Source organism: Hordeum vulgare, chromosome 3H (assembly GCF_904849725.1).
Source record: "Hordeum vulgare subsp. vulgare chromosome 3H, MorexV3_pseudomolecules_assembly, whole genome shotgun sequence".
NCBI classification, from domain to species: Eukaryota; Viridiplantae; Streptophyta; class Magnoliopsida; order Poales; family Poaceae; genus Hordeum; species Hordeum vulgare.
The window spans coordinates 607,103,526-607,118,924 of record NC_058520.1 but is presented as its reverse complement, the minus strand read 5'-3'; the positions used below and the strand labels follow the sequence as shown (position 1 = coordinate 607,118,924).

The window sequence follows — 15,399 nt, the reverse complement described above, 5'->3', positions numbered from 1 at the left end:
TAAATATGGTCACATTTCGCATACACATGTGTATTCGCGGCATGTGTGGCATGCCAGCATGGTCGGGGCCCGCTGTCAGCCGATGTTGCTTCTTGCATGGTAGATTCATAGAAAAGCCCTTTAATTTTTTTTATTTATGTATTTTGTCAAATACATGTTAAACGTATTTTGGATGGTACAAAATATTTTGTGAACTACACAAACATTTTTTTTTATTATATAAATATTTTGAAAATGTCATATATACTTCAAATATATTTTAAAAATGCAACTTATGTTTTTAACTAAACAAATATATTTTTACAACGCTTAAACAAATTTTCAAATATAACCCACCTTTTTTGTAACGCTTGAACATTTTGTAAATGTCATAAACACCACAATATAAGGGTGTGTTTGGTAGGTGTTTCCATTCTAGCATAGTTGTTCCCCTTTTAGACATGCTAAGTCAAGACATGTTGAATGCATGCATGTGTGGTTGTTTGATAGTCATGTATGTGTTTAGACATTTTGTGTTCGGTCTGTGTTTGGTAGCGTGTATTTGAGGTAGGATGCATCAATCATTATTTCAGCTAGACCAACCTCCTCTGACAATGAATTTTCTTCGTTTTCTTACCAATTCATCCATTAAGAAACAAAAACAAATAGAAGTTATCACATACAAAATTTTCCAACATGACAGTCAACCAATAACATTAAATCTGAGCACAATATTGACAACATATGAAAGGGAAACATCTATTGTGCTCGTTCTTACCACCTAATCACAAGAGAATGGATAAATACTACATAGATCTAGACAGGAAGCGTGGAGGGAGGGAGTTAGGCGAAGGAAGGAAGGGGGAAGGGAGAAGGGGGTGAAGGAAGGGACGAGGGGGAAGGGAGAAGGGGGTGAAGGAAGACCGACATCGGCGTGGTAGATCGATGCAGGGGTAGATCAACGACAGTGACGGCGGGGTAGATCGGCTGCGGCGGGGTAGATCGGCGGCGGCGGAGTAGACCCGGGGCAGGGGCGTGGGTGATGTAGATTGGCGTCGACGACGGGGTAGACTCGGAGAGGGGGCAGGGGCGGGGTAGATCGACGACGAGGGGAGACCCGAGGCGGGGGCAAGGGCGGGGTAGATCGATGACGGCGGTGGGGTAGACCCGGGGCGAGGGTGGCGGCGGGGGCGGCATCGGGTGGTGCGAGAGAGAGGCTTGCGGTCGCGAGAGAAAAAATGGGCCGCGAGGGAGAGGTGGGTTCGGGAGAGGGTGGTCGTTCGAAGGCAGAGGTGGGTCGAAGCCAGCTTAGCTGAACCCAACTCGGCCCGATGGGGGTGCTGGGTTGAGCATAGCTGAGGGGTGTTTTTTGCATCGGTTGAGCATAGTCCAACAGAGCCCATGCACTCTACCAAACAACGAAAAATGGGTTTGATAGGGAACATTTGAGGTCATGCACCCTCCGTGTAGGCTATCAAGCACACCCTAGGTTGTTCTCTTACATAGAACAAGAAGTAACAACATATTTTTTTCTTTAATTTTTGGGTACATGTTTACGATATAAAGACTATTCATGCATAATAAACATCAATCGTCATCTTCCGGGTGGCTGTGCACCTGAGCATATTAGAGACACGTTCTGGGTTTGAAACACCTCCCTCACCCCCTTGTTTTCCATTTTATTTGGGGTCTCAATATGTAAAAAAAAAAAAATCCAACGGCTTTTCTACAAATCTACCATGTGACAGCGGCTGACAGCGGGCCCTGGCCATGTTGGCATGCCACACAGGCCCCTCATACGTGGAATGTGACTGTATTTGCATGCTCATGCAAGTTTGATGACAAAAACACGTATTTTACAAGTTTGTGCACCAAACTGACCTTCACGTGCAATTTCTATGACTACCGGTGTATTTACTTCTAAATATAACTTATATTTTTGTTAAGAGGACAATGGATGTACATGCAATTTTACTCCGGAATGTTTGGTGTAGTCAACTCAATAACAACTTGCCAAGACCCGTGAGTATCTATCAGAACTTGTGACCAGAATGCCCAATTACCAATAGTTTTTGTTTCTTACCAAACATTTTCTACCACAAAGCGCCAATTTAAATTTTGGTACGACAAAGCTTTCGAATAACAAAAGTATTTAGTAACGGAGGGAGTATAATTCTCAACTCCCCTGCTCACTTCTCAACACCAAACTCCATGTAGACTTTGCCCGCTCCAAGAAAATGGCCTGCAGGCTGCCCCGTTCCGATGAAAGCGTGGAGCTAACGGGTGCGGTGCCACTCCCGGAGCAGAGGGCCTCCCGAACAGGATCTCACTGAGGCGATTATGAAATTATATAGCAATCGGAGTTTTCATTCTTGCCATCCTTGCATTTTGAGAGAAATTGCTTCAGTTCTACTTCCTTCGTTCCTAAATATAAGTCTTTGAAGATGTTCTACTAAAAGACTACATACGGATATATATAGACATACTTTAGAATATAGATTCACTTAGTTTGCTTCATATGTAGTCCTATAGTGAAATCTCTAAAAAGACTTATATTTAGGAACGGAGGAAGTATTTCATTATATATTTTTCACATAAGTTCTGCAAAGAATTACATATCTTGCTCAAAATATAAAGGCAATCCACACAAATCACAATTCAGAAGCAATTTCAGTACTAGTATGTTCTCATGAGAGAGTAATGGAAATGGCAAATTTTGGCTTATGTGGGTGACAAATGGGTCCATGTAAGTACCAGAAAGGTGCCTAAATGGTACCTAAACTGTATTGCAACATACCCGCAAACCAAAAACAGTGTTTTTCTGTGTACTAGTTTTACAAAATACATACAGACTAGGTCAATTCGCTGTCGAATATTCCCAAGTTTGTCTCCACGGATGAGTACTAGAAAAATAAAAATAAATCTGATTTTTTTTTTACATACATAGTCGACCAGTAAACATGCATATGAAGTTTCACAAAGAAATGACATATTTGGTATTCCGAGCAAAAATGACAGAATCGAAGATACATTGAAAAGACGGTATGATGAATAGTAAGGTCCCGCTTATATTTTCTTCACTAAGAACAGGGGTGTCATTTTTTCATGAAACTTCACACATGAGTCGAATGGTCAACCAGGTTTGGTACCCAAAATTTCAGAAGTTTTTGGGTTTTCTCATATTTTTTTTAGTTTACTATTCATGCAGGTGCCCATGGAACCATGTTCGCCTCTGTATTTTCGGAGAGTATCTATGTTATTCAACTGTCTAGGCTTTTGTCGTCTAAAAGATCTATGCGATTCGACTGTCGAGGCTTCTATCGTCTCTAAGAAATGCTAAACTGATAGTCTCAAGCTTGATAGAACAGGCACAACTACGAGAGATTTTTCTTTCAAACGTGGAACACAGCCGCCAGGTAGAATAGAATGGGTAATGTGTACACTTATTTCTACTACTACTACACAACTTACCGTAAGTGGGTACACTAGCTATATGAGTAGTATATATTGCTATGTCAAGAAGACCAGAACGAAGAGTATAATGAAGAGAACCACCAGGAAGAGGATGAGCATGATCTGCCCCTTGATGCCGGCCTTCTTCATCACCATCGCCACCCGTTTCTGCACAAAGTCAAGCCTGTTGGAAGTAGTTTCCATCTCCAGGCTTAGGTTGTTGAGGATCCTTTCCTGTGAAAACAGTAGCATGTAGTTACTCTCCCTGCCATATGTAATCTTTTTATCATGGTATAAACTCATAACAAAACGACATAACTATTAAGAATTGAAAATGAAATCAAATGTCCCTCAACTATAGATCAGAATTGTTTAAACTGCAATTGCTATTCAGTATCCACACACATCGAGCAACCTAGCAGCCTGCTCGCAAGTCAGTAGCAACTACCTGTCCAGACAGTTCTTCGTGTATGGTAAGCCCTACACCTCCGATCCTCTGGACACTCGCGCTGAGCTCGTCAAGTTCATCATCCTGCTGCCTGAAGGATATTTGGTACAAGCATCAGTAGATGTAGACTATATGGACTTCACAGTTACGGTAGCAGAGTATATGATCTGGTAGTTTCATGTATAAAAAATCAATCCTCTAATACCTATTTGATAACTGAATGAAAAAAAGGTAGAGGAATAATATGATTGTAACTGACAGTCTGACTGTTATGACCGGTACAACGTACCAACGGAGGAGGCCCAATGGGCAGGGTTAATTACGGGCTTAGCCCAAGTTATCTTACCTATCTTAGAGTCCAAGTTATATTAGAGTCCAAGTTAGAGTCCAAGTTATCTAGGGTTTAGTGGAGGCTGTCCTCCTATGTAAACACATGTACCCCTTCAATATTAAGGAGACAATAAACAGTATATTTTGTTGTCGTCTCCCGAGGGAGACGAGAGCCCCAAACCCTAGCCGCCTCTCTCTCTCTCTCTCGCCGCGACGGCGCCCAACCGCTGGCGCCAGCGTCCCCAACCTCGCAGCCCGCACTTCCACCCCTACAACCTACGTCCGAGACCTGGTAGAACCCTAGCCTCTACTAATTTGGTATCAGGTAGCTTGGGTTCGATGAGTTTGTCGGACCTTCCCACCACCACCGCAGCCGCCACCACCGCCTTCCCCGCCACCTCGCAGCAGCCGCCGCCGCCGCACCACTCGCCGCCGCCGGCCACCTCAGGTCCGGCCGCCTCTGGTCCCGTGGCCCTGGCGGCCGAACCCGCCCCCGTCCTCTCCCCGGCGGAGATGTCCTCGGCGATCCGCGACCTCAACCTGGCGGTCTCGAACCTCGGGACTTTCCTCCAGGCTCCGTACGCAACCCCGCCACCACCGCCTCCGCCGGCGGCGCCCTTCGCGCCACCACCCCCGGCCACTGTCGCACCCCAGGGCCTGCCGATCACCCAGGTCCGGTGGCCACCGTCGCCGTCCCCGCTACCGACATGGATTGACACGCCGACCTACACGACGACGCCACTACAGCCGACGGTGTTGCAGCCACCCGCCCCCACCTTCGGGGGGTTCGACGGGTACACTGATCCATACGCCGGGAGCTCCGTGGTGCCGCAGCACTCTCCTTCCGCCGCGCTGGGTCGTCACGAGGGCACCTACGCGGCCTCGCCACACGTGCAGTAGCCACCCCGCTTCACCAAGCTGTAGTTCGCCACCTACGACGACACCGTCGACCCCCTGAACTGGCTCAATCAGTGCGACCAGTTTTTCAGGGGGCAGCGGACCATGGCGTCCGACCGCACGTGGATCGCCTCCTACCACCTCCGTGGCGCCGCCCAGACTTGGTACTACGCCCTCGAGCAGGACGAGGGCGGGATGCCTCCGTGGTAGCGCTTTCGCGACCTGTGTCTCCTCCGGTTCGGCCCCCCCATACGTGGGAGCCGCTTGGCCGAGCTCGGTCGCCTTCCCTTCACCACCTCGGTGCAGGACTTCGCCGACCACTTCCAGACGTTGGCCTGCCATGCGCCTGACATCACGGCTCGCCAACGCGCCGAGCTCTTCGTCGGCGGCCTTCCCGACCACATCCGCATCGACGTCGAGATGCGCGACCCCCAGGACCTGCAGACGGCCATGTATTACGCACGCGCGTACGAGCAGCGCGCCAACGCCCTGCAGCAGGCGTTCCCGGGCCGCGGCACGCGTCCCCCGACCCGCCCCGGCGGCCGCCACCCCGACATGCCCCGCCCTGTCGGCCGCTACTGCGGCTGCCCCCGCGCCGACACGCACCTTCCGGCGCTTGACGTCGGCCGAGCAGCTCGAGCGGCGCCGCAAGGGCCTGTGCTTCAACTGCGACGAGCCGTATGCGCCGGGTCATACGTGCGCCCGCCTGTTCTACTTGGAGACCGTCGACAACGCGGAGGTGGAGGCCCTCACCGCGGAGCTCGACGCCACCACACTCTCCGAGGCCGGCGTCACGACCTACGGGCCGGTCAACGCGACCGCCTTCGTCGTCTCCCTTCATGCCATGGCTGGCATCAAGACGGCAAAGACGATGCTGCTTCTGGTGACGATCAACGGGGAGCGTCTCACCGCGCTCGTGGACACGGGTTCGACGCACAACTTCCTGTCCGGGGACGCCATGCGCCGCCTCACACTCCAACCGGCGGGCTCAGAGAAGTTCAGCGTCACCGTCGCCAACGGGGACCGCCTTGCTTGCCAGGGGGTGGCGCGGTAGGTTCCCGTCCTCATCGGCGACGAGCCGTTCTCCATCGACTGCGTCGGCATCGACCTGGGCTGCTACGACTTCATCCTCGGCATCGACTTCATGTCCACTCTCGGCCCCATCCTTTGGGACCTCGATGTGCTGTCCCTCATCTTCTGGCGCGAGGGCGGCCGTCGCGTTCAGTGGACAGGCATCGGCGGCTCCGGCGCCGTGACTCCACAGCTCCAGTTGATGGCGGCCGCACTGGACGAGGCGCATCCCCTCCTGGCCGACCTCCTGCAGCAGCACAGCGACATCTTCGACGAGCCACAGGGCCTCCCTCCCGCGCGGCCCTGTGACCACCGCATCCACCTGCTGCCGGACACGGCACCTGTAGCCGTGCATCCGTACCGGTACCCTCAGCTACAGAAAGACGAGCTCGAGCGTCAGGTGGCGGTCATGCTCGCGCAGGGCATCATCCGGATTTCGACATCGCCGTTCTCCGCCCCGGTGCTCCTTGTGTGCAAGCCCGACGGCACATGGCGCTTCTGCATCGACTACCGCGCCCTCAACGCCCTGACGTCCAAGGACAAGTTCCCCATCCCCGTCGTGGATGAGCTCTTGGACGAGCTACACGGAGCGTGCTTCTTCACCAAGCTCGACCTTCGCTCGGGCTACCATCAGGTGCGCATGCACCCTAACGACATCGAGAAGACGGCGTTCCGCACTCACCATGGCCACTTCGAGTTCCTGGTGATGCCGTTCGGCCTCTCCAACGCGTCGGCGACCTTCCAAGCCCTGATGAACGACGTGCTCAGCCCATACTTGCGCCGCTTTGTGCTAGTTTTCTTTGATGACACTCTCATCTACAGTGCATCTTGGGCGGAGCACCTACAACACGTGGCCATCATCTTCAACAAGCTTCGAGCGCATCGGCTTCACCTCAAGCGCTCGAAGTGCTCGTTCGGCACAACCTCCGTCGCGTACCTGGGGCACGTCATCTCGGCGGATGGGGTAGCGATGGACGCGGACAAGGTCGCCGCCGTCGCCGCGTGGCCGATCCCGCGGTCACCGCGAGCGCTCCGCGGCTTCTTGGGCCTCGCCGGCTACTACCGGAAGTACATCAAGGACTTCGGCCTCATCGCCGCGCCACTGACACGTCTCCTTCGACGCGACGCCTTCTCCTGGGACGAGGAGGCGACTACGGCATTTGAGGCTCTCCAGCGGGCGCTCACGACGGGACCCGTCCTCCAGATGCCGGACTTTGATATGCCGTTCATGGTGGACTGCAACGCCTCTGGCATCGGCTTCGGCGCCGTCCTCCACCAGGGCGAGGGACCGCTCGCCTTCTTCAGCCGCCCCTTCGCCGCTCGCCATCACAAGCTCGCGGCCTATGAGCGCGAGCTTATTGGGCTGGTTCAGACGGTGCGCCACTGGCGGCGTTATCTTTGGGGCCGGTCATTCCGTGTGCGCACGTTCTTGCTGGACCAGCGCCTCTCCACAGTTCCACAACACCAGTGGATCAGCAAGCTCTTTGGCTTCGACTTCACCGTTGAGTACCGCCCCGGCCGTCTCAACACGGTCGCCGACGCCTTGTCCCGTCGCGACATTGAGGATGTCGCGGACGACGTCGCCATGGCTGGCACTATCATGTGCATTCGCTCCGAGCCATCTTTCGCCTTCATCGACGACATTCGCCGGGCAACTTTGACGGCCGTGGACACCCAGGGCCTGTGCCAGCGCCTTGACACTGGCGAGCTGGACGCGCCCTGGCGCTTGGACGAGGAGCTGCTCCTACATGGCCGCCGCATCTTCGTGCCCGACCATGGCGACCTGCGCCACCAGGTCCTGACCTTGGCGCACTCTATAGGGCACGAGGGCGTGCAGAAGACTCTCCATCGTCTCCATGCTGATTTTTACATCCCCGGTGATGGCGCGATGGTCCGCGACTGGGTGCGGTCGTGCGTGACATGCCAGCGGAACAAGACGGAGACACTACGACCCGCGGGTCTACTGCAGCCGCTGGACGTACCCACCCAGGTGTGGGCGGATATTTCCATGGACTTCATCGAGGGCCTTCCCAAGGTGGGCGGCAAGTCCGTCATCCTCACGGTGGTTGACCGCTTCTCCAAGTACGCGCACTTCATCGCCCTGGGTCATCCATATACAGCCGCCTCCGTGGCGCGGGCCTTCTTCGACGACATCGTCCGCCTCCACGGTTTTCCGTCGTCCATCGTCAGCGATCGTGATCCCATGTTCACGGGACATGTCTGACGGGATCTCTTTCGACTGGCGGGCGTGAAGCTCCGCATGAGCACGACGTTCCACCCTCAGACAGACGGCCAATCCGAGGTGGTCAACAAGGTGATCGCCATGTACCTGCGCTGTGTTACTGGTGATCGTCCACGAGCTTGGGTGGACTGGTTGGCATGGGCGGAGTACTGCTACAACACCTCCTATCACTCCGCCCTGCGCACCACGCCTTTTGAGGTGGTCTACGGGCGCCCACCTCCGGCGATGCTCCCTTACGAGCTTGGGACGGCTCGGTCCGAGACGGCGGGCGACTTACTCCGCACCCGCGACGACATTCTGGCTGAGGCACGCCAGCGTCTTCTCCAAGCACAGCAGCTGGCTCGGAAGTACTACGATGCTCATCATCGCGAGGCGGAGTTCGCGGTGGGCGATTGGGTGTGGCTGCGCCTCCTCCACAGGACCACGCAGTCTCTGGACCCGCGCTCCAAGCGCAAATTAGGACCTCGCTACGCCGGTCCCTTTCGTGTGCTGGAGCGTGTCGGCACACTCGCATACCGCTTGGAGCTGTCAGCTGGTTCTCGCCTCCACGACGTCTTCCATGTCGGCTTACTGAAGGCCTACCGCGGGGACCCTCCTGCAGCGATGCCGGCCCTTCCTCCTACTTCGGATGGCCGCCTCCTTCCAGCTTCCGCATAGGTGGCGAAGGTGCTGCAGGCGCAGCAACGTCGCGGCGTCTGGCATGTCTTGGTATAGTGGACCGGCCTGCCAGAGGAGGAAGCGATTTGGAAGAAGCTCGACGATTTCCGCCAGCAGTTTCCAGATGTTCAGCTCGAGGACGAGCTGTTTGAGAAGGCCCAAACCCTAGCCGCCTCTCTCTCTCTCTCTCTCACGCCGCGACGGCGCCCAACCGCCGGCGCCGGCGTCCCCAACCTCGCAGCCCGCAATTCCACCCATACAACCTACGTCCGAGACCTGGTAGAACCCTAGCCTCTACTACTGACAGCATAACAAGAGTATTTCATCCTTGCACAAGCAGCAACACTTCAAAAGTAATTGCATAATTCATACAGAAAAGTAACTTCTAACGATAACCAAGAGCATACTCATACATGTCTAAATGGCTGCAAAAGAATGAGCACAGACAGATAAGATGATTCAGTTGATGAAAAGACTATTATCCAGGAGGAACAATAAAGACAGTAAATAGAATGTAAACACAATATTCAAGTGCTACTTAGGGTGTGTCAAAAGAAAACTCCTTAGTAAAAATGATTACCATGCTCATGTTACACTAGAACACTGGAATTCATCAGAGTTAACGGAGCTTTTCAGCTAAGTAAAGAACACCATAACTTCTAAATTAAACACCACATACTTACAGACAATGGGGATCTTGAGTTCGTAGTCCTACTCCTCATATTGAACAGATAATACGTTTCTTTTTTAGAGCACATATTTCGAACCAACATATCTGTACAATATAGTAAGAGTAAGCAAACTCACCTCATGAGGAGAAGCTGTCTATCTGATTCTGAAGCAATATAGTCATCGTTGTCTTGGGAAGAATAGTGGTTAGTCCTGCTTGTGCCCATTGGGTCCTGATGTCTTGCCATTGCAGGATTGCTCTTCCCCTTTTCAACAGCTCTTCTGACCGTACCAATCTGGATGTGTTTTTCCAAAGATAGGAATCCAGAATAAATAAGACTACAAATTGATAACCGTAGAGACAAAAACATGCTAGCATAAACAGCATTTTCATCAGTCTCCTTTTTTACATGCTACAGGATATCATCGTATTCAGCTGTAATAGTGTCATCCATGCATCATCAATACTACCACATTTATGTTCTACAAAATGGGGAGAATAGATGTGCCTCATCGGTAATCCTATGGGATAGCTAGAAGAAAAACACTTCAGGGGATCTGTAGTATAACTCAATTCAGGAACAATACTCAAGCCAGTCCGGTTATACTGTAATAATAAAGGCAGAGGAAGTATGTAACTGAGTGATGGAATACATAAAGAAATACCTGATTACGAGCAGAGCCAGTCCAGTTCCGTCGTTTGGAGAGTTCAACCTCATCGAGTCCATAATACGCTGGATCCCTTGATGCAACTGAAATTGTCTTTTCCAACTCATCCACCTTAAACATAAAGAAAAACTAGTCAGGCCAGAATAAATATACGGCTATTGAAAGTTTAGACTTGATATATCAGACGCATATCCTAGCATATAGATTAGTATCGAATGCAGAACAAACTGACTATTGGTGCTGTTTTGCTGAGTTTTTATACCTGCCACTCAATGCTTTCACAGCTGGTGAGAAGCTCTTTTGTCAGATGAACATATTCCCCGGTATTTGAAGAAACTTGCTCCCAGCGATGGAAAGTAGTCTGGAGCTTACCAATCTGCGAAATAAAGAAGATCTCTATCCTCAGGACCACAATAAGAACACATATACATGCAGTTCGATGATGCAATATGTTTCTAAAGCTATGGGAGAGTTAAGCAACATATACATATGAGTTTTGTCTTGAGGATTAACAGAACAGGACAGATAAATTCATGTGTTTCTGAAACTACAAGAGACTTAGTAGCACTAGCTATTCAAATTTTCAACTATCTTGTCAAAGAGGCCATGGATTGTCAGATAAAAAACATCAGTTATGGAGCTCTGTTTCAGGAAGCATGGTTAAAAATCAGTAGCTCAAGAGAACCTCATGTCATAAAAAAACATTCGTCAAGTAACCTCAGACTGCTGTTCCTATACACTGAGAGAAGAGAACCTCCCTCGCAAACTCCTATTATTTCAACCCACGGGGAAAAGAAAGGTCCTTATCCTCAGGACCAAAAGGAGAATACAGATGATACATGCAGGCAGATGATGCAATATGTTTGTGAAACTATGGGAGAGTTTTACTTTAACCAATATAGAGTAGCTTTATCTTGAGGAATAACAGAGCATGAGAGATAAATGCATGTGTTTCTCAAATCACAGGAGACTTAGCAGCACATTTACTGTAGCTGCTCATCTTTTCAATCATTCCAGTCTAATGGCCTTAGAATACCAGAGAAAGAGGAGCAGTTACAGAGGTGTGTGCTTATCATACATACAGAAACCATGCTTAAAATCCACATATACACATTCATGTGCGTACCCCCATGGAACAGGGCTACTAAGCAAACTAGCAGTCAATCACCTGAAACCTGTCCTGTACATATCTATGCATGTATCCACATACAACAACAGAACTGCTACGGCATGTATGCATATAATTTTTTGTCATGAATCTTCTAAGCTAGTATACTGCCTACCAAGCTGCTGGTGACTCCCTCAGCCATACAGTACTGGAGAAGCCCTTATAAACTAGTAAGAAAATACAGAACCGGTTCTCAGCTGCCAGTACGCCACGGCGCAGCCAAATAAACGGCAGCAGCGGCAGCAAACGGAAATTGGCAACTGGAGGAAGAGTAAGGGGCGCAGAGGGAGGGGATTACCGAGCCCTGGATCTCCTCCCGGACGATGTAGAAGGGGTCCTGAGGGGAGCTCATGCCGGAGGCCGGATCCGCGGGTGGGGTGGGGTGGGGTGGGGGCTGGGATTCGACGGACCGACCGCCCTCTCCCGGCGACGAAGGAACCCTAGGAGTAGGAGGCTAGGATTTGGGCGCGGCGCGGAGGAGATCCATGTCGTTGGCGTTGCTCCTCCGGTTCGGCGGTTGGTCGCGTTGCGTGGACTGCTGCTCTGCTTTGCTTTGCTGCTGGTCCGCCAGGTGTTGGGTGGGGTGCTCGGCCGTGGGCCCGGACCGTAGGCCTGCTCCACGGGAATTTTTGTCAAAAAAGAACCCTAGCGATTTGTTGGAAAGGACCACCCTACCCACCATAGCGGCAGACGCGTCAGGCGACACGTGTCACCTGCCGCCATCGTCCGAGGCGGCTGGGGCCTGTCGCCACGCCCAGAGGCGGCCGAGACTTTTCCGTTTTTGCTCATTCGCTGGAACGGAACGGGGCGCAGCATTGGGGCCCTGCCGCCACCGTCCGAGGCGGCACGTACCGTTTCGCGCCGAAAGTGGCGTTGTCGCTCATTTTGAGGTTGTGAGGAATCTCTGACATACTCATTTTTCCCGCCCATTTTTTCGTCAACACAGAACCTCTTCGCGCCATACTTTCCCGCCTACACATCCGTCTCAGCCTATAAAAGAAGGCACTGAAACACTCTTCGCCAGCATCCATCCACACTTCGCCTCAGTGTGTCTCACTTCTTTCACATTTAGTATGAGTTTGACTTGTTCGGATCAAAGCATTAGGCGTAGGAAAATTAAGAGTGCGAGCTTGCCTCGGGGGTGGAAGTACTGCGTTGTTGGTGTGTTGATCTCTGCAAGGTGAAGGAGGTGATGGATTTTTCAGATTGGTTGGGCATGAAGTTTTTCATGTGCGCCAATTATGAGGAAGATCCACTCGTTGCTCCTTCAGCATACACCAGTCCTCCGGTATGCTTCAGTCATCAAGAATAAACACGTTGTAGATATTATTGTTAGCTTGACATATATATTTATATTTTTGTTGTAGTCTCCTCCTTCTCTGTGCATGTACTATCGCTGGGTCGACACGGAAATGCCGGACTGGGCGGTGACCGAGATTCGTGAAAAAGCTCGTCGTGTATGGGCTAGTTTGGACTTGAAAGAGCGTCGAGCGAAGGCTGAAGCAGAGGAGAAAGCAGAGGAGAAAAGAGTGGGAAGAATATTGTGTGGAGCAGAGGGTTTTTCTTGATGAGATGATCCGGAAAAGCGAATAAGAGAAACTTCGACTGGCTGAGGATTACAGACAGCGGCAGGAGGCCCGTGATGCTGAGAGGGGGAGAAAGAAACAAAGAGCTCGTGCGGCCAAGGCAGCAGAAGAAGCTAGTGATGGAAAAGAAAAATATCCACGTTGGACTCAGTAGATTTATTTTATTGTTTCTTAATTTCTGTCAGTTGTATCTTAATTTCTGCAAGTTGTATCTTATTTTCAGCAATGTGTATCTTAATTTCGGCAAGTTGTATCTTAATTTCTGCAAGTTGTATCTTAATTTTGGCAAGTTGTATCTTTATTTCGGTAATGTGTATCTTAATTTCAGCTACGTGTATCTTCATTTTATCATGTTAATTTAAACAAGTTGCCTCGCTTTCCTGCCATTTCTTTCCCGCCTCGCTTTCTCGCCATTTTTTCCCGCCTATAGCTTTCCCATCATTTTGTTCCCGCCATTTATTTCCCGCCTCGCTTTCCCGCCATTTATTTCCCGCCTCGCTTTCCCACCATTAGTTTTTCGTCTCGCTCTTCGGCACCTATAAAACCCCCTCCACGCCAAGGTGGGTAAGGAGTGTCCTTAAAATGTCTCATTATCCTTTCGATCATAGTTTTCATAGTGGTATGTCCGAGTATCTTCTGTGCTTAGCTAGCAATTTCAAGATAGACAATAGAATAGTTTCATGGGACGAACTCATCAGTAGTGACACGCTACTAAATGAGGTTGCCCACGCATTAGCTAGGAAGGGGTGGCCTGAAAGGACATATGAGGAGATTCAGAAAGAACTTCTGCGGTTGAATGAAAGATGTAAGAAGAAAGGCCAACACATACGCGGTGGAGGTGGAGTAAAACATCCCTTTTTATGGATTGACGATAGCGAGGACAAAGACGATATCTTCATGCCGAGTACCAAGGCCAATATTAATGCATCGTCGAAGGACAAGAGCGCAGCATCGACGAATGCCAAGAGTAGCGCTTCGTCGAAGGGCCAGAGCTCTGCATCGTCGAAGGATGACGACGACTTTATGTAGTTTTTGTATGAACTCTGCATCTTAATGTATCTTATTTTATGTATCTTGTTTTATGTATCTTATTTTATGCAAGCATTTTTCAATTTATTATTTTACGCAAGCAACTTTCAATTAAAAATGCATCGAAATATATCGAGAACTTTTATTTCATCAAACTAAATAGACGTCTTGTACGTATATCTGAAAGTTTGAAACTGACATAGAGAGATACAATAGTTCGCACACATAGATAGACGAATCACCCTATGCGACGACGGCCAGCTGGCCTTTCCCGACGACCAGAGGGTGACAAGCGATCAGGGGGTCTGTGTTCACGAAGAGCACGGCCGTACTGTCCCTCATGTTCCTGTGTGTGCGACTCATGCATAGGTGGTGGAGTCTGAAATCCATATTGAGATGATGATTCAAAATTGTAGGTGAATGACTGTGACTCGGAATTGATATAAGATGGACCAATAACGTCCTTCCCGAAAAACTCATTTAGCATTCCTGGGAGCGTGCATTGAGTATCATGGGTTTCTGTGAGTATTTCTTTGTGTACGTCACGCTGGGTTTCTTCATCTCTCCATGATAGATCATTAATTTCCTGCATAGAAAAATTATGTGTAAATAAAAGTTATGTAAGCTGATGATGGATCATTAATTTCCTGCACAAAAAAATTGTTGTGCACCTGTAACTGCTTATTATAATCGTACATACCTGACCGTTGTTGTAGCTTTGTGTTGTCTCGCTTGTCTCAGGCCAACGATTCTCCTCGGGCATACTGATTCCTCACGTGGGTGAATTTGGCTGAGATCCTTGAGTGTGTGCGTCATATGCTGTATATGCATCCTGGTCCATGAAATGAGTCTGCTCGGGTATCGAACCTAAATCTGGAACATGTACCTGGGATGTCTGCCCCTGTAGTGGTAGACACAAGTCATGTGGTGGAACTGTCGGTGTAGTACTAGGACCCTTTCCCCACCGCCTGGACGACGACGACGCTGCACTCGGTCTAGCTGACCCCGGTTCCGGAATGTTGTACGTGTTGGGTAACGTAGCATAAATTCAAAAAATTTCCTACGCATGTTCAGATCTTCCTATGGAGAGACCAGCAACGAGAGAGGGGTAAGAGCATCTTCGTACCTTTGAAAATCGCTAAGCGGAAGCGTTTGCTAGAACGCGGTTGATGGAGTCGTACTCGCGGCGATTCCGATCTAG

At 50.3% G+C, this 15,399-nt stretch overlaps 1 protein-coding gene across 1 annotated transcript; it reads right to left on the bottom strand.

Moving 5' to 3' along the window:
- Positions 1-3,306: 3,306 nt before the first annotated feature.
- Positions 3,307-12,124, bottom strand: LOC123445611 (syntaxin-61-like). Its single transcript, XM_045122618.1, has 6 exons — positions 11,882-12,124; positions 10,678-10,791; positions 10,413-10,526; positions 9,885-10,042; positions 3,881-3,971; positions 3,307-3,666 (listed from the first exon to the last, which is right to left on the bottom strand). Exons 1-6 carry the CDS (start codon positions 11,933-11,935, stop codon positions 3,490-3,492), a joined length of 708 nt encoding a protein of 235 aa, XP_044978553.1. The 5' UTR covers positions 11,936-12,124; the 3' UTR covers positions 3,307-3,489.
- Between the last annotated feature and the right edge of the window lie 3,275 nt (positions 12,125-15,399).